This window comes from Saimiri boliviensis, chromosome 1 (assembly GCF_048565385.1).
Source record: "Saimiri boliviensis isolate mSaiBol1 chromosome 1, mSaiBol1.pri, whole genome shotgun sequence".
In the NCBI taxonomy this organism is placed as follows: Eukaryota; Metazoa; Chordata; class Mammalia; order Primates; family Cebidae; genus Saimiri; species Saimiri boliviensis.
The window spans coordinates 253,165,324-253,192,066 of NC_133449.1; the positions used below are offsets into that span (position 1 = coordinate 253,165,324).

A 26,743-nucleotide genomic window follows, 5' to 3' on the forward strand; every position below is an offset into this window, starting at 1 on the left:
TTTTCCCCATACCAGCCTTTTCGAAAATCTCCCTGCCTCTGCCTAATAAGCATAGTGTAGGGTAGGGTAACTGGGTTAAAGACACTGCAGCTGCTTGCTGGTGTTTTAAGTGGTGGCTATTTCTGATTTACAGGGTGAAAGGTCCTGGCAGGGAATAGAGTGGCCCACATCTCTCCTCAGGCCAATTCTGCTTACAGCTGTTACCTAAGTTTGGCCACATGAGCTGACTCACTTTGAACTGAGTAGGTGAGTTTTCTGAGGTGCTACTCTGGAATTCGGTTATTGTTTGGAGGCTTCAGTTCCTGTTTCATTGGAGTCAAACCATTTGAAAGTCAAGTTTCTGCTTTTGAGAAGCAGAGCATGTAATTTATTGATCAGCTCTTTTATCCCTTCCTCCTTTATGAATGTTTCCTGAGAGACAGTGTATGGTAGAGGAAGGAGCATTGGGATGATTTGTTGTTAATGTTGCTGTTTTGGGTCATTTTGAATGTTTCCTGAATGTGGCTAGTTCTTTATTCAAGTCACTCGATTTACTGGGTAATATTGCTATTCTTGGTCATTTTGAATGTTTCCTGAATGTGGCTGGTTCTTTTTTCAAGTCACTGGGCTAGAGTAGAAAACGTCTTGTGATTATTGGATTTCTCTCTGTTTCATTTTATATAGAAATATATATTTTATGTTGTTCACCAGTAATGTTTTTTTCAGTGTAACATACTTTCTCCTATGATTTTTTTTTGGGATTTTTATGTGTGTTTAGAAGCTTGGGTCATTTAGGTAGGATCACTGGATTGCTCAGAGGTTTTCTTTGCATTTCCTGCTCTTTCAAGTTCCCTGTGGACGTGGCGATGGGCTGTGGGTAGCATTACTTTTTGAGCCTGGAGTGCAGCCCCTCTTTACTATTTCTGTGGATGCGGGCTGTGATTTTTCTGCATTCTGAGATTCCTGTGCTAGTGATGTTTTAGTTTCATTATGTCATTTTTTGGGGAGAATGCCTAACTATACTGGGGATCTTTGTTAATACCCATAGGTGAATATTTTCCATTTCATGTCTTCTGAGTTCTTACTGTTTTATCCTAAATAATTAATTATGTAAGCTTAATATTCACTTGGAATAGTTTCATAAAATGGACTCAGTAAAAATTTTGATTCCATGTTGAAAAAGATCTTGTGTTGGTAATTCAAAAATTCTTCACATCAGATTCTTTGTAAGAGAACACAAGTATAATGAAACAAGTGGCTTAAAAAGTTGAAATTATAAAAGCTGTGCAAGATGTGATGCCTATTTTAATTCTTTCTACAAAGGTTGTCTTGAATAAACCTTCATAAAAATGAATGATTATTAAAACATGAAGGACATGGAGAATCAAGATTTATAGTAAGCTCATGGGTGATTCAGTCTTTTCCTTGTCTGTCTTAAAACAATTCTTTTCTATTTCCCCAAATCCAGAGTGCTTAAGAGTTCATTTGAGGGAAAGACTATTTATCCCAGTTGCTTTATATAATTGCAGTGAGTGATAGTAAAACAACAAGCAGGAGCAACAATAACAAATACATAAGCTTCTAAGACTTAAGTATGGGTAGGATTTCCCTGTGCTTTCAAAATTAACAAGGACTTTTGTTTTACTAAATGACATTTTAATCAGTGTTTATTTGTCTGAAATGAGACATTGTCACTTTAGGTCCTCAATTTTAATTCTGCTGTGCAGCCCTGTGTTAAAATCTCTTGCAGCAAGACAAGGATCTGTCAGGTTTTAAAGCATTGTGTAAGGGTGGATTTCAGGTTAGAGAAGAAAAGCCCTACCTTCCCTTCTTCCTAACCTCCATCTTTCTTTTTCTGACCTTTCTTACTCAACAGATACTTATTGCAAGCTTAATGTTTGGCAAGCATTTGAGCATCCCAAATAATACAGGAATGACTCTTGTAACTACTGAGTCTGTAGCCTGTAAAACTGAATGTAATATTCTTCCTTGCTTGTGGAGAAAACCCCGGATGATGGCCTAGAACAGGGTGGACAACTTTTACTGAAAAAAGTCAGCAAGTTAATATTTTGGCTTTGAAGGTCATACAGTCTTTGTTTCAACTACTGAACTCTGCCTTAGTAGTTTGAAAGCAGCTATAGATAATAGGTAGGCAGATGAGTGTGGCTGTGTTTCAACAAAACTTTATTGTCAAAACCAGGCAGTGGACTGGATTTGCCCACAGATTGTAATTTGCCAGTCACTGGGTTAGTAGAATAGGATTTACCTCCTCAAAGAATAGAGGCAGTATTGCATTATACTTTTCATTGGCATTGGAGTTTTGGCTTTTGGACTTTGGGGAGAACCATTAAAGAAGAGCAAGACACGTTGGGAGGCTGAGGCAGGCGGATCACATGAGTTTAGGAGTTCAAGACCAGCCTGCCCAACATGGTGAAACCCCATCTCTACTAAAAATACAAAAATTAGCTGGGCGTGGTGGCACTTGCTTGTAGTCCTAGTTACTTGGGAGGCTGAGGCAGAATTGCTTGAACCCAGGAGCTGGAGGTTGCAGTGAGCCGAGTTTACACCACTGTACTCCAGCCTGGTGATAGAATGAGACTTTGTCTCAAAAAAAAAAAAAAAAAAAAAAAGATTATATGATCAATAGCTTTAGTTATTTGAAGAGTATAAAGTCTTCTATGGATCTGAGCAGGTCAAGATCGTACGAAGGCCAGGTATTGGTTCAGGTAAGGAAATATTCTCTTAAGATTTGTTCCATTCCTTGAGTAGGAAATGACAGAACAGAAGCTGGTTACCTGCGTGTTAGGGGCATCATAGAAAGGGGTTTATGCACTGAGTGAGAGGTTGAAGTAGATGCAAAGTTCCTTCCAGCTTTTTCCTTGTTTCTAGGTTGGTCAGGTTCCTAATGTATCAGGCAATCTCTCTTCACTTTACTAGAAGTTATTTAAGAAAATACTGTGGTCTAGGGGAGAAATTCACATTTGTTTTCTTTTTGTTTAGGCAGTGGAATTCTTTTTTCCAACTAATTTTATGCAGGACTATTAAACAAGTGATATATTATTCTATTTGACTTTTTACAAGCCTATATTTATGATATTTACTTATATATTGTCAGGGAGGACAATGAAACTGTTTTGATGAACACAAAATCTGCATTTAGACATGGTTGAGAACTGAAGGCTTATCAAATAGTTTATTTAATTCTGCATTTTGTTCTCATTTTGGTGTAGCATCAAGGAAAAACAGGATTCCAACAGAATCATAGTTGCAAATGTTACAGATTGGAAAGTAGCTCTTGAGTCAGAAGGCAGAACATAGGTTTTATCATGAGGCGTGATCTCTCCTCCCACCCCGTTACTCTGGCAGCACGAGTTATGTGTGGGTGGTTCCCAGTGTGTTAAAATTTTATATACAGTACATTTGGATACAATGTATCTCATTTCAGTCTCTAATTAAAATTCAATATTCACTTAAAAGTATTTATTGAATATCTGACTATCTCTTTGCAACCCGGCGTGGGGTTGCAGAGTTGGAAAAGCATTGGTTTAGAATTAGACTTAGGTAGCCTAAGTTCTGCCACTTACTAGCCTCAGGCTAATATCCTTTAGTTTTTTTCATATGTCAATCAGACCTGGAAATACCCTCATTGCTCTAATTGTGAGTGCTGAGTGAGATGACAGTATAAAAATACCTAGTGCATAATAGAACCTTAGTAAATGCCTTTTTTTTTCTTCTCTTGTGACTTATAAGATTAGGCCATCCTATTACATTGAATTGTGCATGGTTCTACTCAATTTCCATAGGTATGGTTAGTAGACATTATTCACTATCATAATGGAATGCCTGAATAGGAACTCTGCCCTCAGAAATGCAAACTACTCATTTGAAAGGAGTGGGGCTTACGAGGGGCTATAGCTCACCTTGTTCATGGGTTGTGATTCTACCTTCTGGTTTGAGAGTAAAGAGGGCACTTGGGAGGCATCTACTTGCTGGTAGCAGGTGGAGGGCCGGAGTTGCAGCGCTTGCATGTCAGAAACACATGTCAGAAACATAGGCAATGAGTATACTGCCTTTAATTGTTAGATTTTTACATCAACCTTCACATATCTGTCTGTTCCCTTTAGTCCTTAGCACTTAAACCCATTCATTAAGAAGGGCCAGTGCGCACACCTTTGGAGAAGTGAGGACATCAATGGCAAGGGAGGTAGGGAGGGCTTGTGCCACTTGGCAGCCAGGCTTTAGGGATAGGGGTAAGGAGAAAATCTACAAGACTTAGGAAAAGGTGGTGTCCCTTGAAAAAGAAAGGGGAAATAGGGTGAGTCCCTGGGGACAAAAGTAGGTAGATCATATCACCTGACTTGGGCACAGGGATCCCTGGGACTTACAGAAAACCACAAGTAGTTCCCCGTGCTTATTGATTGGGGCTATTGTCTTTAGCAAGTATGAGACAGTGGTATAGCTGCTTACAGGAATCTCAGAGCTTGGAGTATCAGATGCTGAAGAGTGACCCAAAGAAATTGGCTCTGAACCCAAGCCCCAGGGGAGCCCAGTAAGATTCCGTAGGGCCTGGGGATGTTGGGGTTGGGAGTTGGGTTTCTGTTAAGATTGCTCTTAAACTATTAAATAGTTTTAAGCAGAAGGTGATAGCTCCAGATTTGCATGTTGAAAACTTGCTCTGGCTGCTGAGTGGAGGATGGATTATAGAGGGATCAGGTGGAAATTAGGGGGCGCTGTTCAGGAGACTCATCCACATATTAGTAGTAGATGTGGGTGGCTTGGCTTTGGATTCACTACGTGTGAGAAAATATCTTCCCTTTTGCTAAGCACCTCATGCTTGCATATTTGATCCAACAGAGTTAGTAGCTTTAGTAGTATTATAGTTAGCCCTCTGTATCTGCGGTTCTAGATCTGCAGATTCAGTGAACTGTAAATTGGAAATATTTGAACAAAGAAATAACAGTAGGATAATAAAAATAATGCAAAATAAAAAATACAGTCTAAAAATTGTACAACATTTACATTATATTAAGTATTATAAGTAATCTAGAGATGATTTAAATTATACAGGTGGATATGTGTAGGTTATATGCAAGTATCACAGCATTTTATACAGGAACTTGAGCATCCACAGATTTTAGTATCTGCAGAGGGTCCAGGAACCAATCCCCCATGGAAACCAAGGACTGTCTGTTTTCTCATCTGAGGACCACTTCTTGAAGTTCAGGGTGGATGCGTTTTCTAAAGTGACTTCTAAAATGGTATAAAGCCAGGTTTGTCTAACCCCAAAGCTTACCTTTCTTTTCCCTCCATGGTCACAAAAGCAAAAGGAAAAGTCCAGATTGTTTAATTAATAAGCAAGTAGAAAATTTTTTGAACCTTTAAATGGTTGTTGGACCAGCTTATTCCTGGCAGTATAATGGTTTCTTAAAGTTAATATGGAAGTACTGATTCAGTAAAAGAGCTTGGCCGTTTGAATATTTCGATTTCAAACATAGGTTTGACAATGTAGGTATCGTGACCAAGGAAGTGGCTTAAAAAGATAAATTCAAGGAAAGAATCCCTAAACAATGATTTCTAAGGTTTTAGTCGAAAGTGCTGAAAAGTTGTGTTCATTTAATTATATCAAAAAGGAATGGGACAGAGGGAATGGAATATGAATCCAAATTCTGGAGAATTGAATAAATGTAATTTTCTTTATGATTCTAACTAATTTTTCTCCTAAGTGCCTAATGGACAATGCATGGCAAAGTAGATGCCTATCATTATAACAACATTAAAAATATTAAATATTATTGAATATTAAGATGTTAAGTGATAGTTGATATAGTTTTATATAATATAATATAGACTAAATATATAATATAGATGAAAACTTCTTCAGTTTAAGCGTGGCGCATTGCCCATCTGGACAATATTGTGAGGCCTTCCTAGGAATGGATGTTGTTTACTGTTTTGCCTCAGGTGCTGGCTCTGTTGAGACAGAGTGGTGAGAGAGAAACCTTCTGGATTTGGAATGTTAACTCCTTTGGGGAATCTCAAGAGTTACCGTCCTGGGTGTCAGTATTTGCAGTGAGAAGTCATAGGAGTTAGTCTTGGTAACGCAGAAGACAGCAGGGGGAGACACCAAGAGTAGGAGTAAAGGCCTTAATGCAAGGCATCCCTAGAAGCTGGTGGCAGGGTGCAGCCCCTGGGGCTGCCTGGTATCTGGAGTCCCTTCATGCAAATGCTTAGAGGAAGTTGTGTGCCTGGGACAACGTAGACATTCAATTAAAAAATACATTATGTGTCAATTACAAAATCTATAAAACAAAATACAAATCTGGAGCTCACTGTGTTTCCTTTGATAACTCGTTGAATCTTCTTACTACCATAATCCTCATTTTACAAATGACTAATTAAGATGCACAGAGGTTAAGCAATTTGCCCAAGCTCCTACAAATAGTAAGTTGTATGGCTGGATTTGATTCCATAAAGTCTAACACTCAAATCTGTTAGATTTGCTCTTAATGTCTCCCAGAACTGCGTCTCAATAAATATTTGTGGATTATTGAATTGAGTGTCTAATGCTGTGACTTTTTATGGTAGAATACTGTGTTTGCCTACGCAAGGGGTTTGGGAAGCAAAGCTGTTGAAAGCTTTTCTGGCATCTTTTATTGTCTACAATATTGTTAAAGTGACCACATCTGCTCTTAAAAATAGCAGTGCCCAGATCTATCCTCTCCTGCACATTCTCTTATTTTTTTTAATAGGACTTGTCACCATCTGAATTGATTTTATTTGTTGTTTTGTGTGCCACTACCACTGGCATGTAGGCTCCATAAGAGCAGGGACTTCGCTGCTGAACAGTCCCCAGCATAGGACGTGGCTGGGCACAAAGTAGGCGTTCAAATGCAAATATGAATTTGTTTAATTAACGAAGAGAATTAATACCAGCTTCATTGGTGCTTCAGCTTGAGCATCTAAAACCTTTGAGCCTTTCAAAGGGATTGCCGATCCGTGCTACACTTGCCTCACTGGGGCATCAGTGGTTTAGCGAGTTACAATGCCCAGGCCGAGCTCTTCTAGTTGTTCATGACGTATGGAGAATTCTTTTGCTTGAAGTTCATGAGAAAGGCCTCTTATTTCCTTACAAACTATGCTGCAGGCTTTCCAGAATCCTGTGTGTTCTTGAAAATCTCCTCCACTCCTTTCAAATCCGAATTTTACAGGTTTCTGCCATGCATAAGGAGCTGGTGCCTATATTCAGTTTTTATGGCCCATATACCTTATTGTAGGTACTTGTGTTGGCAGAAAAACCTTATATGTCCAGGTAGGCTACAGAATCCAAGAGGCTCGCCCCAAGTGTTATTTGTGGTAGGTGAGTGACACTGCATCAGCATGTCTTTCCTTTTTATTGGCCTTTGGTCACCAGGCTTTTATGATTTGTTGAATCATAAAATACATGTAACCTGTAAACCTGCTTTGCTAGTTTGTTTGACCTTTATTTGGATGCACTTGCTCATAATGTTTAAGAGTTTGGCTCCCAACTCCAAAAGACTTGAGCTCAAATTGTGGTTCTGTCACATTCTCTCAACCACCGTATCAATTAGGACTGGAATTGGTTGGCATATAGTGGCTTTGACAGTTTCATTTTTTTGCTCAGGCAAGTAAGTCCAGAAGTCATTAGGGCCCCAAGAAACTTCTGCCCACTATGTGTAGACTTTAAGCTCATGGTCCAATATTAGTGCCAGAGCTCCTGCCATCACTTCTGCATTCCAGATAGCTGGATGGAGAAAGGGCAGAAGAAGAGTGTGCTTCTTTCCTAGAAGACTTCTAAGACTTACTGATTACATCTCATTTACTAGAATTTGATCATACTGCCATACTTAGCTGCAAAGGAAACTGAGGAATATAATTTTTAAACTAAGAAACAGACTTGTCTGCAACTACACTCTGCCATTTCTTCATATACTGATCTCTCTCTGGGTCTACTTATCTTGTGGTTATTAGCAGGGTTGTTACTCTCCTCTGCTTTGCATAGCTTTTGTTTTTTGTATAGTTTCTTTTTATTCATACTCATGGCTTTGTACATTTAGATTGCCATGATTCTTCATGGTTATGAAGTTATATAATAGCTTTGCTTTATGTATTCCATCAGTTTTATTTTGCACTATGGACTGCTTCATCTTTTCAGTATTTTTCAGCTCAATTCGGGAGAAAGAGACTATGATTAGGCTAGCCTGGCCGTTCATATTAGGTCATACCATCATTGCTGGTCAGCTGCTAAGGCTAAACTGCCTGCTAGTTCAGTCAGCTATAGAATCTTGCTTATGTGCTTTTGAATAAAACTAATAGGATGGGGAGGCAAAACAGACTCTGTAATGTGACCATACTAAGTCCCCAACACATAGAAATTCCTTTGGCAGGGGGTTAGAGATAAGTCTTAAAATGAGGATGTTTTGTATGTTGATGTGAATGCATTTCAAGTAGTATGTAGTTTGTCAGTAGTTATCAATAATTGATATTGGATTGAGAAGCAATTATTTGCAAAGACTAGGAAGGTGTTGAGGGCATGTATTAGCGGTCCATCAGATGCATGCATATTATGGGATGTTTCTTGCTTTCACTTTTATCTGGAATCCCCTTTTCTTCTGTGTTCCTTTAAACCTGACAAATTCTCAATCTTTTAAGACTCAAAATTCAGGAGATGCTTCAGAGTCTTTCCTAACATGCCTGTAAGAATGACTTCAGTGCCTCTACTCTGTTTCCCTAAAGCCCTTTGTGCATACCCCTTATTGTGCTGAACACATTTGCATTGTGCTTGTCTGGTACAGGTATGTTTAATTACTGCTTTCTCCTGAGCTGGAGGATCACTGACGTTAGGGTTTGGTCTTCCTTATCTTTGAATGCTTAACACTTACCTAGAAGTGCTTGCCACATTAAAGATGCTCTGGGACAGGTAGAGTGGCTCATTCCTGCAGTCCCAGCACTTGGGGAGGCCAAGGTGAGAGGACCACTGAAGCCCAGGAGTTTGAGTCTAGCCTCTGCAAAATAGTGAGAATTCATCTCTACAGAAAAATACATAAATAAACACAATTAGCTGGGTGTGGTGGAGTGCACCTGTAGTCCTAGCTGTTTGGGAGACTGAGGTGGGAGGATTGCTTGAGTCTGGGAGGTCCAGGCAGCAGTGAGCCAAGATTGTGCCACTGCACTCCAGCCTGGGTGACAGAGCGAGACCCTGTCTCATTTTTTTTTTTTAACACTACAAATTTTTTGTGTTTTGTTTTCTTTCTTTGGACCTAGTTTTTAAATTCCCAGTGCCTGGTCAAAAGTGAAGGAATAAATTCTCCAAGATAAATGATACTTATTATTTTACTCTGGTAAATTAGAAGGGGATTTGTTTCTCTCTCTCCATACTTTTTAATCAGAATTTTTCAGAATGAGAACTATTCTTACCTTCAGCATTTCAGCCAAATTCTGCTTTTGTCTGGATATTACATGTGATTTTTAGTGGTTTTGTAGAAGATGGGCTAACATTTTACCAGATAAATTGGTAACTTTTAATATGATCATTTATGCTTTCATTTGGTTATTTTTGCTAAATGAGTTTTCAAATCTTAGGTTATTTCTGTTAGATGGCCTTTCAAATCTTTGTGATTGAATTTCATGAAGAAATCATGTGCTGCTGCTGATTATTATTATTTTTTATTAGGGAAGGGAATGATTCCTTTTTGAATTACTGATTGAACTCTTACATGTTTCATCCATGGACATTTGTAGATTGCTTGGGAAGTATAGATGCTCTTGGGATGCTGTTGGCTCTGTTACCACTGAAAACATTTTTAGAAAATATTGAGAGGCCAATTTTATTAGCTTTGCTTTAGATTGCAAATGTTTCACTTTGGGTAAATTATCATCATCCTTTTTCCTAATTTGAAGAAGCTGTAAACATATATGTTGAGGAGAAAAATACTCTACATTTTGTAAATAAATCCTCATTTTATTTTGTACTTAGGTTTTTTTTTGTTTTTGTTTTTTTGACCAAGTATTGCTTTGTTGCCAGGCTGGAGTGCAGTGGCACGATCTCGGATCCCTGCAACCTCCACCTCCCAGGTTCAGGAGATTCTCCTGCCTCAGCCTCACGAGTAGCTGGGACTACAGGCATGTGCCACCACACCCAGATAATTTTTTATTTTTAGTAGAGACGGGGTTTCACCGTATTGGCTAGGATGGCCTCTATCTCTTGACCTCGTGATTCGTCAGCCTTGGCCTCCCAAAGTGCTGGGATTACAGGAGTGAGCCACTGCGCCCGGCTCATAATTGGTTTTTTTATTTTTTATTTATTTTTTTCCCATTTGGGGAAACTGAGGGAGTTGTTAAATAATGCACTGTTAATGTTTTCAGTGACAATACTAACAGAAGGAGATGCCAGTTCTGAAGTAGGTGGCATTCCCAAGTGTTTATTTCTGACCTGGAGGAGTGACTAAAGCATAATTGACAGACGACCTTTACTCAGAGAGGATTCCCCCCATGCGGCACTGTGTCACCCCCATGTACTTTGGAAGGGGTAGTCACTCTCTGTAGTGACTCTCTGTATCCCCCATTTACGACATCTTTGCTTTCAGCCCATTTGTCTGCTATTGAGAGGAAATGCTGGAACTTTGTTAATCTTATTTGGAAATAGATGATCCAAGCCAGGGCCTCATTCGAAGGGGTTTTACTGCTTCCCTATGCCCTTTCTTATTTTACCAGTTTTAATATAAGACTTGCAGGACTCTGAAGAATTGGCTTGGCTGTTTTAACTTTTTTATTTTCATCAAGCAGAATTATAGAGGAGGAGATAATAGAACTGTCATCTTGTTTTGTATCAGGATGAGGGATTGCACAGGACCTCAAAATTAGAGCTGTCAATTATATTAAGTATAAAAAATAGCTCTCTGAAAGAAAATTGTGTTTTTAACCCTCTGATGGAACTCAAATTATACCTTGACATCATTTTTTTGGGACTGTATAGTAAATAATATTTATTTTCTGCCATCTTGTTGAAGTTTTGTTTTCTCCTTTATTTTCATGCTTACCTTTGAAATTTCTTAGGGAAAACAACACTAAACTGTAAGTAATCGCATTAATTTCAAATTTAGTGTTCTTTTTCTTTTCTGTCATAGGTATTCTTTTTATATAGACCTCTCTTAAACAGATTTTAACTAACCTGTCTTATTTTTGACATCTTTTTTGCTCTTTTATTAGATGAGGCAGCAAAAATGAGATTTGTTGTTGAAATAATATTCTTGAGTTCTTTCTTGGGCAAGTCTAGATGTAGATTTGTGAATACCACTGTAGAGGTTACTGGGTTAGAGTTTATCTGCCATAGAAACTCACTCATTCATTCATTCATTCATTCATTTGAGATGGAATCCTGCTCTGTTGCCCAGGCTGGAGTGGAGTGGTGTGATCTCTGCTTACTGCAACCTCTGCCTCCCAGGTTCAAGCGATTCTCCTGCCTCAGCCTCCTGAGTAGCTGGGATTACAGGCACCTGCCACTCCACCCAGCTAATTTTTCTATTTTTAGTAGAGATGGGAGTCTCGAACTCTTGACCTCAAGCGATCCACTCATCTCAGCAAGTGCTGGGATTATAGGTGTGAGCCACTGCACCTGGCTGAAACTCTTTCTTTTATTGGGAATAATTAACTACTTATCCTTCATTCCAAGTTATGCCTATGTCTCATGAGTTTATAGTTAAAATTAGATAGTTAAAAAGAGTTAAAAATGCTTGCAAATAGAGCATCTATACAGGGAAATAGTATAATTATTTAAAATTTATTACTAGTTCATATACTGTGATTAAAGGAAGTTTGGTTATGTTTTTAAATATCTCTAAGTATCTGACTCCTAGTAATTAGAGGGAAGAGGCCATTGTTGAGAATGTTATTGTTAGAATGAATTTGGAGCTGGGGCAATAGACATGCCACCTGGTCTGAGGTCGGATGTTCAAGGATAAGGCAGTATTTGTAAGGATTAGAGGTTAGAGAGAATGAGGTAATATGGTTAGTCAGAAAAGAAGTTACACAAAATAAATAGAGAGTTTTCAGGGTAATAATTTTAGCAAACCCAACCACAATACTTGTACATTTTGGGACTATGAGAAGGAAGGAGTGGAAAGTAGGTTTTTAGTAACTAAAGAGTAAACATTTCTCCCTCTTTAAAATATAAAGCTCACAAAAAGAGTTATTCTCTCATGATAGATGCTAGAGCCTTTTCACGTGGCACTGGGGATACCTACTTTTTAAAAACAAATGTTGTTCTGTATTGGTTAGGATTAGGTTAGGCTGTGAGAGACACATAAAATTTTTAAACCAGTTAGAGGGCTGGGTGTGGGTGGCTCATGCCTGTAATCCCAGTATTTTGGGAGGCTGAGGCAGGTGGATCATTTGAGCTCGGGAGTTTGAGACCAGCCTGGGAAACATGGTGAACTCCTGTCTCTACAAAAAATTAAAAAATTAGCTGGGCATGGTGGCATGCTCCTGTAATCCCAGCTATTTGGGAGGCTCAGGTGGGAGGATCATTTGAGCCCAGGATGTTGAGGATACAGTTAATCCAGATTGCACCAGTGTATTCCAGCCTGGGTAACCGAGTTAGACCCTGTCTCAGAAAACAAAAAGTTAGAGGTTTCTTTCTATTTCATGTACAAAGTCTGAAAGAGGAGGGAATGGCAACTCCACTGTCATCTGCATCTCTAGGTTCTCTTATCCGTATGCTGTATTTCATGTGTCTACTGTTCTCATTGTGCCCTCACAATCCAAGATTGTCACTGGAGCCACATTGAGTCTTCATTACAGCCTGGAAAAGAAGCAGGAAAGGCAGAAGAGCAAAAAGGAGCCCTTCTCAGAGTCAGTTTCCTTTAAGCATCTTTAAGTTACATCTCATTTTGGAAAACTTAGTTATAGGACAACACTTAGTTCTAAGAAAAGCTGGCAAATCTTTTATTCCAGGTGGTATAAAGTAAGATAGTTATCTTTCAGTTAGGTAAAATAGCTTTTCCAGTTTACTTTAAGAAAGTTGTTCGGTCATTCACTACTATGTTATAATGGTACCACTTGGGGTAATTTCCAAAGGTAGATGGGAAGAATGGTGCTGGACAAGGTAATGAGCATTCTTAGTCTTGGGATCTGAGGATGCCAGGGCATGGACATTGTTTGTTTTCAGTAGTGTATTTCATTCAAAATAAACCCAATAGTGTTACAGTCCTGATAATAGATAACTTAATAATGGATGTGATCATGATCCCTAGTATGAAATCATCAGCCATTTGTTTTGAACAATAGCACCATTGAATGTTTGGAATTATTTGAAAGTTTAGATGGAGTTTAAGTACTTCACTCAATAGATTATCTTTGAGTTTGATTTTCCATTGCTGTAATTTTTATTTTTATTTTTATTTATTTATTTTTTTTTTGAGACGGAGTTTCGCTCTTGTTACCCAGGCTGGAGTGCAATGGCGCAATCTCGGCTCACCGCAACCTCCGCCTCCTGGGTTCAGGCAATTCTCCTGCCTCAGCCTCCTGAGTAGCTGGGATTACAGGCATGAGCCACCATGCCCAGCTAATTTTTTGTATTTTTAAGTAGAGACGGGGTTTCACCATGTTGACCAGGATGGTCTCGATCTCTTGACCTTGTGATCCACCCGCCTCGGCCTCCCAAAGTGCTGGGATTACAGGCTTGAGCCACCGCGCCCGGCCAATTTTTATTTTTAATGTCCATGCATATACCTTTGGCTTTTCAATCTCTTCTTTGCCAAATTCCTTTAATCATAAGAATTTAGTTTCTTGTGGTTGTTATGTGAAGAGGCAGGACGGCTCTGATGCCACTTCTTGGTCTTTCTCAACAACTGCATCTTTGGAAGCCTTTTGGCTACCACGGAAAGCCAGGGATCCTGTGTCTCTGTCTCCTTGGCACAATGGATAAAACCACGATTGCTGAGATTTATGGCATTATAAACTTTATGGAGAAGTTTTAACTTGTCAACAATAAACCATAATAACAGTGTTTGACTGAATAAAGTTAGGGTTATTTTGACTACATACTAATTTAATGTGCTAAAAATATTTCTCCAGCTAAAGAAAGGAAAAGAAACCAGTACTCACGTTTGGTATGCATGGTTTTGTGAGTGGGCATGTGTTTTAGGAATCTGAATTTGATTTGGGAGTAAGAAGTTGTGAATTCTAAGTTGAGTACTCCCATTGATATTCTGAGACCAAGGACCTCAGTCTTATGTGTAAATTTAGTCCATTCATAACTTTCAGCATTTAACTATGAGTGTTTCCCTTTTACAGAGATTTCTTTTCTATCCATTATAAGGATTACAGACATTTATGATCTATCAAGAATTGAACTGAAAAAGAAGTGCTTAAAAAGCGACATACAGCAGCCAAAGATGTGTTATTAAAATGGGATATTAGAGCAAGATTTGAAAGAAATGAATTTAAACCATTGCAATAGGTTACATTTCTCAAATGATGCTCTTATATTAGAGGACAAAGTATCTGCCTCATAGTCCCAAGATAAAGCCACATGCCCCAGACTTTATTATCTCTGTCTTATTTGAGCTAGCCTAGAAAGCAGATAGACGGAAAAAGAAATTCAGCCACTTGCTCCTAAGACAGATATTGTAATATAGCAGATTTTCTTTAAAGAGGGAAACAAGAACAAGAGAAATGAAGACAGTTCTTTGGTACAAACATTTTGTTGTAATCTCTTATTCTTATTTTAATCTTATAGAGAATGTCTGAATGTATCCAGATCTCATTTGCTGTTTGTAGAATTGGGATTTACACGGTAAGCAATGTATATTTTTGTGGTACCACATGTTATGAAAAATAAGTGAAGACTCTGTTGTTGGAAATGATGTGGAGTGATGGCAATTGTCCTCTACTGCTGATGGGGTATAAATTTATACAACCACTTTGGAAAGTAACAAAGCTGAACATGAGCATATCTTGTAACTGAGCCATTCTACTCTTAGGTATATAGCTCAGAGAAACTGTTGTGTAATTACCAGAAGACCTATGTAGGAAAGGTTCCTAGTAGAGATAGTCATAAAAGCAAAATGTTAGACGCAATATGAATGTCCATCAATAATAGAATGGATTAAGTAATTATGGAGTTTTAATTTTATGGATTGCAATACAGCAAAAATATATGAAAAAATGATTGTATGAATTACAGCTCATAATAACACACCATGGATGTATCTCACCAACAATGTTGAATGTAAGAAACAAGTCACAGGAAAAATAGATGGAGTACAATTTCATTTCTATGAAGTTCAATTACAGTAGAATTAAGCAATACATTGTTGGGGGTTATAGCTGTTGATAAACTATAAATAAAAGCAAAAATTCAGATTGTGATTACCTCACAGGTAGCGTCAGTAGTTGTCAACAAGGGGTGACTTTGCCCGCCAGGGGATATATAGCAATGTTTGGAGACACTTCTGGTTGTCACAACTGATGGCAGTGGTGGTGGTGGTATGCTACTGTCATCTTGTGGGTTGAGGCTAGGGTTGTTGCTAAACATTCTAAATGTGCTGGTTAGGAATTATCTGGCCCAAAATATCAATAATGTGAGGTTGAGAAACTGTTGTAAAGCAGTGGAGGGAAGGAAAAGTGCTTTAAAAATTATAGTAGGCTAGACGCGGTGGCTCATGTCTGTAATCCCAGCACTTTGGGAGGCCAAGGCTGGTGGATCACCGGAGGTCAGGAGTTCAGGACCAGCCTGGCCAACATGGTGAAACCCATCTTTACCAAAAATATAAAAATTAGCTGAATGTGGTGCCGGGCGCCTGTAATCCCAGCTACTTGGGAGGCTGAGGCAGAAGAATCACTTGAACTCCAGGAGGCAGAGGTTGTAGTGAGCTGAGGTTGTGCCACTGCACTCCAGCCTGAGTGACAAGAGCGAAACTCTGTCTCCAAAAAAAAAAGTTATAGTAATATTCTAGTTTTTAACTTGAATGGTGGGTATACAGTGTTTTCTTTATGTTATTCCTTAAACTATGTATTTATATACTTTTTGTATGTAGCTATTTCACAATAAAACAACAACAATAATGAACAGTTAAGATGTTTGTTTGTTTGTTTGTTTTTTCACCTGCCTGTGTCAGTCGACCCAAATGCTTTGAATTCATCTCTTAACTTGGGATTTTGGAGATATATTTATGTAGATGAGCATGAGGGACTTTTCTAATCAGATTAAGTGACAAGATGTCTTGACATTTTCCCTTTAGAGGCCTAGGGAGGGGATTCAGAGACTGTAGACAGGAAATATAGTGATGTTTACTTTTAAAGACCAAATTATTTTCTAAATAAGGACTTAAAAAGATTTACATGAAGTAATTTTGTTTAGTCGTTTACTTTGCACAGAACTTGTATACATGTATACAAAATGCTTAAGGAATTTGTTTAAAATGAATGATGTAAAAATTCTGAGTAAAAGATAGGAGTGCAGCTTGTAAGTTCCTTGAGGGCAGGGACTCTATCTTGAGTTTGTCTTTATAGCCTTTATAGTACTTTGCACAACATCTGGCACTTGGCAAATGCTCAATAGCTCTATGTCTCTTTATATTAAATTATAGTGAGAATAATTTTCTGTTTTGGCTTTGTTTGAATGCAAGAAAAACCAGATTTTCTTTATTTCTTCTATCACCTTTTGTTTTAGTTGTCTCAGTTGAGTATTTGTCCCCAGTTAGACAAATAGGTTACTTGGAAGCTAAACATGTCTTTTAGTTATTTTATGTGAAGTTAATTTCTGAGTCTGTTTTCCCAGATCTTCTGAGAAGCAGCTGCCAAATTCGGATTTGGCATGCAAGTTGGGGAATGTCTTTGAAGTGGAAAGAGGGAAGAAACCACAAATGGTAGAGGGAGCCTTCAGACCATGTTGTGAGTCTGACATCTGTGAAGGAAGAGTGGGAAGGAAGGAGGGTTGGGGAAGAATTTTACACTGCCATGTAGTTCTGAGAAGTCTTGATCGGATGGATGGGTCTTCCCTAAGCAAAGTTGTCTGTTGCTGGAGTTTCACACTGGGCAACAACAGCATGATTCCAGTACCTCTGCATGCTTGGGAGCTGGCTTACAGCGCAGCAGAAAGATAGTGTCTGTATGAATGCCCTGGTGGGCCTGAAGCTGTGGCAGCTGGAGGCTGTCAGTGAGTTGTGCTTCTCTAGAGAGGGAGTGATGACTGGCATATTTCCATGGCTGCTGCAGTAAGCCAGCACAACCAGGTATTTCCATCTAGAACTTGGGAATATTGGGACTGCTGATATCAGAAATTGTATGTATTCCTCTGTGAATACCTAGCAGTTAGTCGGGACCTGAGACCTCACAGGTGTTCAGTCTCTGTCCCTGCTTATTTAATGAAGAAAGGCTGGTCATGAATTCATTCCAAGGCAGATACAAATTGTCCCTAAAAGGAGAGAGTGTGACAGTCTTAATTGTGTCCCACACAAAATTTATATGTTGAAGCCTTGACTCCTAATGTGATGACGTTTGGGGATAGGACCTTTGGGAGATAATTAGGTTTAGATGAGGTTGTAAGGGTGGGGCTCTCCTGATGGGATTAGTGCTCGTATAAGAAGAGACCCCAGGGCTTGCTTTCTCTCTCTCTCTCTGTGCCATATAAGGACATAAGAAGGTGGCCATCTTTAAGCCAGGAAGAGAGCCCTTAACAGAAACTGACCATGCCAGCACCCTGATCTGGGACTTCCAGCCTCTAGACCTGTGAGAAAATAAATTTCTGTTGCTTAAGCCATACAGTCTATGGTATTTTATTTTGGCAGACTAACACAGGGAGGAAAAAAAGTCTTGTAAATTGCAGATAACATAAACATACCAGAAAACAACAACAACAACAACAAAAAACTAAAACAAACTCTTATTAGCTCCAGTTGGAAATAAGTGCTGAGTTATAAGTAAAACAAAAAGTAGAAGAGGAAATCTAAAAAGGTTATGGTTTAGCTTATGGGATGAGGATGAGCAACAGTGTTAGACTGTTGAGCTTGAATAGTTTTTCTATGTGCTTTTAATGTTATTGCCAAATAGCAGCTAGTTAAACACTTAACAGTTAAGGAGCAAAAAGCCATATGTTTTCATATGAGGAATCCATAAGCTGAAATGAGCAAGACCAAATTGTAACATATATAGGACAGAGACACTGAAAGCTTCCAAGGTTAAGTGTGTGATATACAGGTGAATCTGTCCTACCGTTAAAAGGTTTAATAAAAAGCATTACTCAGAGACAACAAAAGGTATCTGGTGCTTACCGTCCCCCTTTGCCGCTGAGGTTTGGAGTAGACAGACCTTTCTCCAGACCCTGAAAAGCAGTGATGCTTATTTAAAGGGCCTTAACCTCAGGAAGATGTGGCAGGAAACTTAAGGTATAGGTAGGAAAACATAGACATTATCAGTGGTGGAGATATGAAGGCTTCCAAAGCCCAGAACAAATTGAGACAGAGGGAAGCAGGTAAACAAATAAACAAACATCATCTTTAAAACCAAGTATCTGCTCCAAGGCGATAACTCTCTACTTCCTATGAGTATAGTGCAGGAGATAGTGTTATTCTCCTAATGTAACATAGGGATGTATCACAAAGAAGCAATTTAATTTCTGAAACAAAAGGAGTCCTGTTATGTGGATCTGTTTTGGGTCTTAAGCAACATTCATTTGGTTCTGGTCAGGAGGAAGGAGGAGACATAAATTTAGGCCAAGAGTTTATAGTACAATTGTGGTTCTATGATTTTTTTGAAATCCTGGCAACGAAAACAGGCCATGCTAAAGAATGTGATCTTGAAGTGAACCTTCTACAGTCAGGCATGGATGGGCTCTGGGCCAGAGAGGCACACAAGGGCATTGCTTTGGAATTCTCTTAGGAATGGCAGTGTAAGCATTTTCCAAAGGTGTTGTGCCGAGACCTCTCTGAGTTGGGAACTATAATACAACCGTCATGGAACCAGAAGCACAATGGTGGACAACTAGCTGGTGCTGACAAGAGGCAGGTTAAGGGAGCAGTGATAATTTTAGCTTCTAGTGACCTTCCTGTAGGTTGTGAACCCCTTTGACCAATATTGAACACAGGAGGCCCAGATGAATGAAGTCAGGGTCAGTGAATCTTGCCCTTCTCCAGGAATGGTACTGTTTAAAGCACATTAAAACCACAGGGGTGATTGTTTGCTTTTCTGTACCCAACAGCTGCATGAACTAAAATGGAAACAAGTGATAGAGATTTGAACTAAGTAATACCAGGAGAATATCATGCATGGTTACAGATTTTGGTCATCAATAAGAGCTTTAAAAACTCTTAAATTCTTCTTTGGCCTTTGCAGAAATTTTTAAATGCTGTTTTACTAGCAGAGAAAGAATTCATCCTTCAAAACAATAACAGTAAAAATGGCATTCAGTTTTATCTTGAGATGAAGAGTCACTCGCTTGTGGGTGGAAATCATCCTTTTATCTAGTAATAAGATTTGCTTGTACCTACTCATTATTCAATTTCCACAATTTTTTTTGCTGGGAGAGGGAGGCAGGGATGTGATTACAATACAAAGGCAAAACAATTGTATGTTATTAGTATTGCTACTGATAATATTAGTAACAATATTATTAATAAGATTGTTTATTTTCATTTAGCTCTTTAGGTCTGGACAAAGCCTACCATAATTCAGTTGGGTTATTACAATATACAACACTACATATAAGGACTCTGTATTAGTTTCCTGTGGATGCTGTAACAAATGATCACAAACTTTGTGGCTTAAAACAACATAGATTCTCTTATAATTCTGGAGGTCAGAAGCCTAAAATGGGTTTCACTGGGCTAAAATCAAGGTGTTGGCAGAGCTGTGTTCTCTCTGGACGTTCCGGGAAGGAATCCATATTTTGCCCCTTTGAGCTTCTAGCAGCTGTCTGTACTCCTCGGTCGTGGCCCCTTCTGGCAATGGCATACTTCTAGGTTTTGCTTCCGTTATCACATCTCCTCTGTGACTCTGACACTCATGTCTCCCTCTTTAATTTTTTTTTTTTTTAATATGGAATGCTGCACGAATTTGTGTGTCATCCTTGCTCAAGGGCCGTGCTAATCTTCTCTGTATCATTCCAATTTTAGTATATGTACTGCAGAAGTGAGCACTTTTTAAAAATTTTTTTTTATTTTAAAAAATAATGTCTCCCTCTTTATAAGGATGCTTGTGATTAAGCTGGGCCTACATGAATAATCCAGATAATCTCCCCATCTCATGATCCTTAATTATATTTAAAAGCTCCTTTTGCCATGTCAGGTAACATATTTACAGGTTCCAGGGATTAGGAAATGAACAGGTTGGGGTTGTGATGGTAATCGACTCTATGGGGGACATTATTCTGCCTGTCATAAACACCAAAGAGGAGCATATACAGGACTTAGTACAATCTGTCCTCTCCTAGAGAAAAAAGAAAACCAGCATAGCCTAGTCCTAATGCTGGGTATAGAATGTTGTCATCATATATAACACCAAGGTTAAAAATTTGTCAGATAGGTTGGAAGTTTTGCACATGGGCTCTGCAAATATTGGTTCAAGCAACAAATTAAAGAACAGATTTAATATATGACCATTTGGAGAGGAGTGGTATTAACTGTACCTTTTATTATTATGCCCCTTGGAGATTCCAGCATAAACATTCATTGTAAACTGTGTGGGATGCTGAGATGTCTGCAGTCATTATAAAGGAATGAAAAACTCTAAAGCAAAGTGAGCCACACCTTAATTAAATAAATTCCACATAATCATATTTTTAATGATTTGAGTGGAAATGAATTAAGATGTTGGCTTGGCTGTTTTTATAAAGACCAAGGTAATAGTAGCTTAAGCAGAATAAGTTTCTCATATAAAAATCCAAGCTGGCCAGGCATGTTGGTGTGTGCCAGTAGTCTCAGCTACTCAGGAAGCTGAGCCCAGGAGTTCAAGTCCAGCCTGGGCAACATAGCAAGACCCTGTCTCTAAAAATAATAATAAAATAATATAAAATTTTAAATTTAAGCCAGTAGTCAGTTTGGAATCTAGCTCTTTGCTTTCTGAGTTTGTTAGGGGCTCGGCTCCTTCTAGCTTGTCATTCTTCCATTGCCTTAGTGGTTCCGCTCATGTGCAGGTGGTTCTCTACTCCTGTGTGTTTGTTTATTCTGTGGGAAAGAGAAAGTGGAGGCCAGGTAGTTCCCTTCTATGGGCATGATCTGGAAATTACAGATACTACTTCCCCTCACATCCCAATTGCCAGAACTTAAGTCATGTGGTGATACATGACTACCAAAGAAGCTTGGAAAGGTGAACGCTAGGAAGCATCCAAGACTCTGCGGGTTCTCCTCCTAATGGGACATATAGAATGGATATTGGGGACAATTAGTCATCTGTTTCACAAGGAAATGAGCTAAGGCAGTTTGAGCTGAGATTCAGCCAACAGACAGTTCGGTGGATCCCAAAGACAGTGTGTAGGTAGTGAGTCAGTGTTGCCTGTAGCCATTGTCAGGCACTCACTGAATGAGCGCATAGTGTGGCAGCAAGACTGGTTTTGTGTTGTGTGGCAAATCCAGCTTCTGGTTGGATTACTAACTGAGACTCTGTGGACCAAGATTGAATATAGTGTTTTTTTTTAATGATATCAATATAGTATGTATATATATTTTTGCCTACGGACATATGAACGCACATGGTTAGAGTTGTTCCTGACAGCTTTATTTTGGGGAGGTGTAAGTGAGGGGTTATATTCTTTATAACCTAGGAAATAAGAGTTTATAAATGTTTTCTTTCTTACCTTTAGCAAGCAAAATCATGTTCTCAAGTAGAGTAAAATATCTGGCTAGCATACTAACTTTCTGGCAGGGGAATTTAAAATTTTAGGTTTAGTGAACCTATTGAGAGCCACAAATATCCCTCCTAATTTCTGTTTATATAGTTACACTGTGAAATACATAAGATTGATAGGACCACTCTTTTTCTTTATCATGTTTTGAAATTGAAATCCAGGCAAGAACAAGATAACATCTGTTTGGTTTAGGTGTTTTATTCTGGGGAATGCAGAACGTATCCCTTTTTCTCAAGATCAGGACTTCTCTGTCACATGGCCTTTGTGACTCCAGCACAAGTCCCTTCCAGTTGAGTCTGACCCAGCATGAGCTCGCTCTCTTTCTGCCCCGAAACCTGCTCATGCCCTGGGCTCCTTTTTCTCAGTGACTGGCACCACAGCCCATTCAGCTGCCAAGCCAGGAACTAGACTCGGTCTGCAGCACTCCCCTGCCTCACCATCCTAGCAGTCCCCAAGTTTGATCGCTCCTATCCCAGTTGCCTCGCATTTCTGCCATTACCTGGATTCCGATGCCAGCATTCCTTGCTTAGAAAGACCTAACGGCCTCCTTTGAATTGTAGAGCCTTTCATCAGCCGAAGTGCCTCTATCGCACAGTCTTAGAATTGCCTGGATCACAAGGTCGAGAGATCGAGACCAACCTGGTCAACATGGTGAAACCCCGTCTCTACTAAAAATACAAAAAATTAGCTGGGCAAAAAACTCAGGAGGCTGAGGCAGGAGAATTGCCTGAACCCAGGAGGCGGAGGTTGTGGTGAGCCGAGATCGCGCCATTGCACTCCAGCCTGGGTAACAAGAGCAAAACTCCATCTCAAAAAAAAAAAAAAAAAAAAAAAAAAAGAATTGCCTGGTTATTTTTCTCTTAACTCACATCTCAATGTAAGTGCGGTGAAGACAGTGACAGTGTTAGTCTGTTTCTCTGTTCCCCTCCCCCAGCATCTGGTGGCTCTTCACCATCATCATGGTCATGACCACCACTGATATTTACTGAGCACATATGAAGTGTTAAGTGGTGTCTGTGCTAAGGCTTTTATGGACAAATTCATTGAACTAGGTATAATCTTTTGAAGAAGGTACTATAATATTATTATCCTCATTTTACAGAGAGGAGGCTGGGACATGGCATGGTTAGATGTCTTTTTCCACCTGGTAGAGATAGGATTTAGAGGCAGAATTTGATACATTCTGGACGTTCTGGGGAGGAATCCATTTTTTGTCCCTTTGATCTTCTAGCAGCTGTCTGTACTCCTCAGTCATGGCCCCTTCTGGCAATGGCATACGTCTAGGTTTTGCTTCCTTTATCACATCTCCTCTGTGACTCTGACACTCATGTCTCCCTCTTTATAAGGATGCTTGTGATTAAATTGGGCCTACATGAATAATCCAGAATAATCTCCCTGTCTCATGATCCTTAATCATATCTGCAAAGTTCCTTTGGCCATGTAAGGTAACATATTCTTTTTTTGTTATAAAAATATATATAACTTTTTTTTTTAATACACTCTACTGTTATCTAGATAGTAGGTATTCAATATGAATTTATTGAATTTAATCTGGAATAATTTCTCAACTTTTTTTTTTGTCTTTTATTCCTTGACATTTTTGAAGAGGCCAGCCTAGTTATTTTGCAGAATTTCTTTCAGTTTAGATTTGTCTAATTGTTTCTCCATGATCAGGTTCAGATTAAGCATTTTGGACAGGAATATTTCATAGGCGACACTGTATCCTTCTCAGTAGGAGCACAGGATGCCAGTTTATCCCATCACGGGGGCTGATTTTTTAAGTTATAATTAACCTAAATTTCAGAGGCTGGTAATTTCTGACTTTACCCCAAATTCATGGACTGTATCCTATTTAGGGGCTCCTATATCTCTTATTTGTTCACTGTACAATCTGTTTTTTATTGTGTCTTTGTAGCGTATTTAGAGGTTGGATATGGAACTATGTAAGTTTAGTATGGTTTTAAAATATTTTTATAATAATATTTTTGATCAAAATGGAACTTTAGAGAGATTTATCCTCTCATTTGGATTAGAGCGTTAATTCTATACTAGGTAGTTCTTTCCGCTAGACTGTTGCACTTGTGAAGGCAAATTTAGGAGTTCCATTTTCATGTGGTCCAGCCAGCTTTCTTCTGAGCCATTTTCAAGGTCTCCTTACTCTGCTAGCTGCCTTCACTTTCAGGGGTTAATGGTATGAAATAGTGGCTACAATTGCAAGCATATTACCTAACAAGTGGAAAGTTAAGTTCTAATTATCTATTCTGTATAAACTTCATATAGAAACAACAATTTTCACCTCTGGACTGTAAATATCCTAATGATAATTTAAAGAGGCACCACAGAAGAGGGAGTGAGAAATTGGCTAGCCACATGATGATCATTTTTTACAAAAGGCCATTGTGAAGTTTCTTTTGATAATTATAAATTGTAGCTATGTGTTTAGGTGGAGAGGCTTTTTTCTTGATGAGAAGCATTTGGTGTTATTTAACTTAGGAACTTAAAGTACTTTTAATTTTGCAACTTAAATGACATGGTGGCCCTTGATTTTTACCAAGAGTATATCTGACCGATGGAAATTTCCACCCTAGGAATTGTACATTTTTTTGTGTACTTTCTTTTCACGGATGGTGGACTTTGTTTTCTTGATAAATGTTTAGTGTTTTATCCTCAGGAATAGTACTTTTTTTCTTGATAGGAAGAATAATTTGTTTTTGTCAATGATTAAAAATTATCCTAGAATGCAGTCACTGCCAAGGATGTGGTTTACTCATATCCATAGTCTGGGAACAACATTATGTTTTTAACTTTAAGGCTGGGCATGGTGGCTCATGCCTATAATCTCAGAACTTTGGGAAGCCAAGGCAATAGGATCGCTTAAGGCCAGGAATTTGAGAACAGCCTGGGCAACAAAGCAAAACCTGGTCTTCAAAAATATAAAAATAAAAAGAAGCCAGGGGTGGTGGCACACCCCTATAGCCCTAGCTAATCACGCTGAGGAGAAGGATCTCTTGAGTCCAGGAGTCTGAGGCTGCATAAAATTATGATTACATCACTATATTCCAGCCGGAGCAATAGAAAAAGGCCTTGTGTCTTAAAAAAAAAAATCAAAATAAATAAATAAATGTTAAGCACAGCCAACAGATTAATATTACATATGCGGAGGAGAATCTGCTTGACCCTGGTGATGGTTTGGCCTTTGCTTTGTAGAACTTAAATTTATTTAAACAGTGACTTAATATATTACATAAGGTGAATCTGAATGAAAGGCTTTATGCTTATTGTATAGTGTGGAGAACCAATCTGCATCCTCTCTATTCTTTTGGGTTTAGCTAAAGTTCTGGCATGTAATAAGCACTTAATACATATATATATATGGTCAGTAGATTCCATGTTCATGGATTCAACCAGCCACCATTGAATGCAAAACAAATTTGCATTCATACCTGACATGTATAGACATTTTTCCTTGTCATTCCCTTAACAATGTTTTCTAAATGGTATAACTATTAACATAGCATTTACATTGGATCAGGTACTTGAAGTTATCTAGAGATGATTTAAAGTATGTAGGAGGATGTGCATAGGTTATATGCAAATATGGTACTATTTTCTATCTGAATTTGAGCATCTGTAGATTTTGTTATCTGAAGGAGGTCCTGGGACCAGTTCCCCATGGATACTAAAAGACAACTGTATAACTCTTTAGATATATAAAAGGGGATTTATTAGGGGAATTAGCTTATGGGATTATAGAAGCTGAGAAGTTCTGCAACAGGCCATCTGCAAGCTGGAGACTCTGGGATGCCGCTAGTGTGGCTTAGTCCAAGTCCGCCAGGCCTCAGAACCAGGAAAGCCAATGTTGTAACTCTCAGTTGAAGGCGGAAGGCCGGGCAACCCAGGGAGCCACTGGGGTAAACCTTGGAGTTCAACGGCCTGGGACCCTAGAGTTACGTTGTCTAAGGCAGGGGACAAGTATATTCCAGATCTGGAGGTAGAATGACACATTCACCTTGTTTCCTGTTTGTGCACTCTCTACATCACTGTCTACCAGATTGGATGGTGCCTGCCCACATTGAGGGTGGATCTTCCCCACTTAGGTCACTCAGACTCATGTGCTAGTCTCCTCTGGAAACACCCTCCCAGACACATCCCAAAACAACGCCTTACACGTTTCTAGATATTCCTTAATCCAGTCTAGTTTGCACTGCATATTAAGTATTACAGTGGGAATATAGTTCTTTGGAGTAGAGAGAACAGTAGGCTTGGGCAGGTGGCTGAGGCAACCAACACAGACCTAACAGATTGTGTGCTTCCTTTAGGAGGGCTGTGAGGGCAGGGGATTTCTTGTTTTGTTCACTGCTGTATCTCCAGTGCCTAGATAAGTGTCTGGCATGTTGCAAGTGTTTAATCCATGTTTGTGGAATGAATGAACAGAGCTCCACTTAATGTGTTGAAACCACACTAATTGTGTGGGGATACACAGACATTCTAAGTCACAGAAGATAAGCAGTCATAGGGCTGTAAGAAAATCAGTGTTCATTTGTGTGGATTCTCCTTTATCACTTCCCCTTTCACAACTACTCTATTTTCAGTTAGGAGAGAAAGGTACTACTCTTTCTCATCCTAAATCTGGGTGCATTGGCCTTGGATATAAAAATCTTCAGGGCGCAAACCAAAGGAAAAACTCAAAATATGGTGTTGGAGTTGAGAATGTGAATGCCTCTAATATTACCAGGTAACAAACCATTTTCAGTTCTTTGCTTTCAATAAAATTAAATATACTCAAATTGTCAGCTACTTTTTAAAAATATTGATAATTCATGTGTATTTTTTTGTTACATACTAGGAAGAAATCAGAAGAATTGAATGATATCACAGTAGCTAAACTTCTATGCCTATCTTATT

At 38.9% G+C, this 26,743-nt stretch overlaps 1 protein-coding gene, 1 non-coding gene and 1 pseudogene across 5 annotated transcripts in view; 2 read left to right on the forward strand and 1 right to left on the reverse strand.

Annotated features, from left to right (window-relative positions):
- The window catches only part of ARL15 (ARF like GTPase 15), a 434,430-nt gene that overhangs the window by 14,435 nt on the left and 393,252 nt on the right, over positions 1–26,743 (forward strand). For 2 of the 4 annotated variants that reach the window (XM_074385918.1, XM_074385925.1), the window contains exons 1-2: positions 11,052–11,070; positions 14,735–14,791. The exons of 1 other annotated variant lie outside the window; for it this stretch is intronic. In XM_074385918.1, the coding sequence (XP_074242019.1) occupies positions 14,738–14,791 (54 nt within the window). In that variant the 5' untranslated portion in view covers positions 11,052–11,070; positions 14,735–14,737. Of the gene's footprint in view, positions 1–11,051; positions 11,071–13,701; positions 14,792–26,743 lie in introns of those variants that run through there. One more of the 4 variants, XM_074385922.1, reaches the window with a different exon arrangement.
- Positions 1–26,743, forward strand: part of LOC104651026 (small ubiquitin-related modifier 3 pseudogene) — a 108,458-nt pseudogene that overhangs the window by 12,904 nt on the left and 68,811 nt on the right.
- On the reverse strand, positions 20,026–20,132 carry LOC120365648 (U6 spliceosomal RNA). The gene has a single exon (XR_005580537.2). It is a non-coding gene; the product is annotated as a U6 spliceosomal RNA (small nuclear RNA).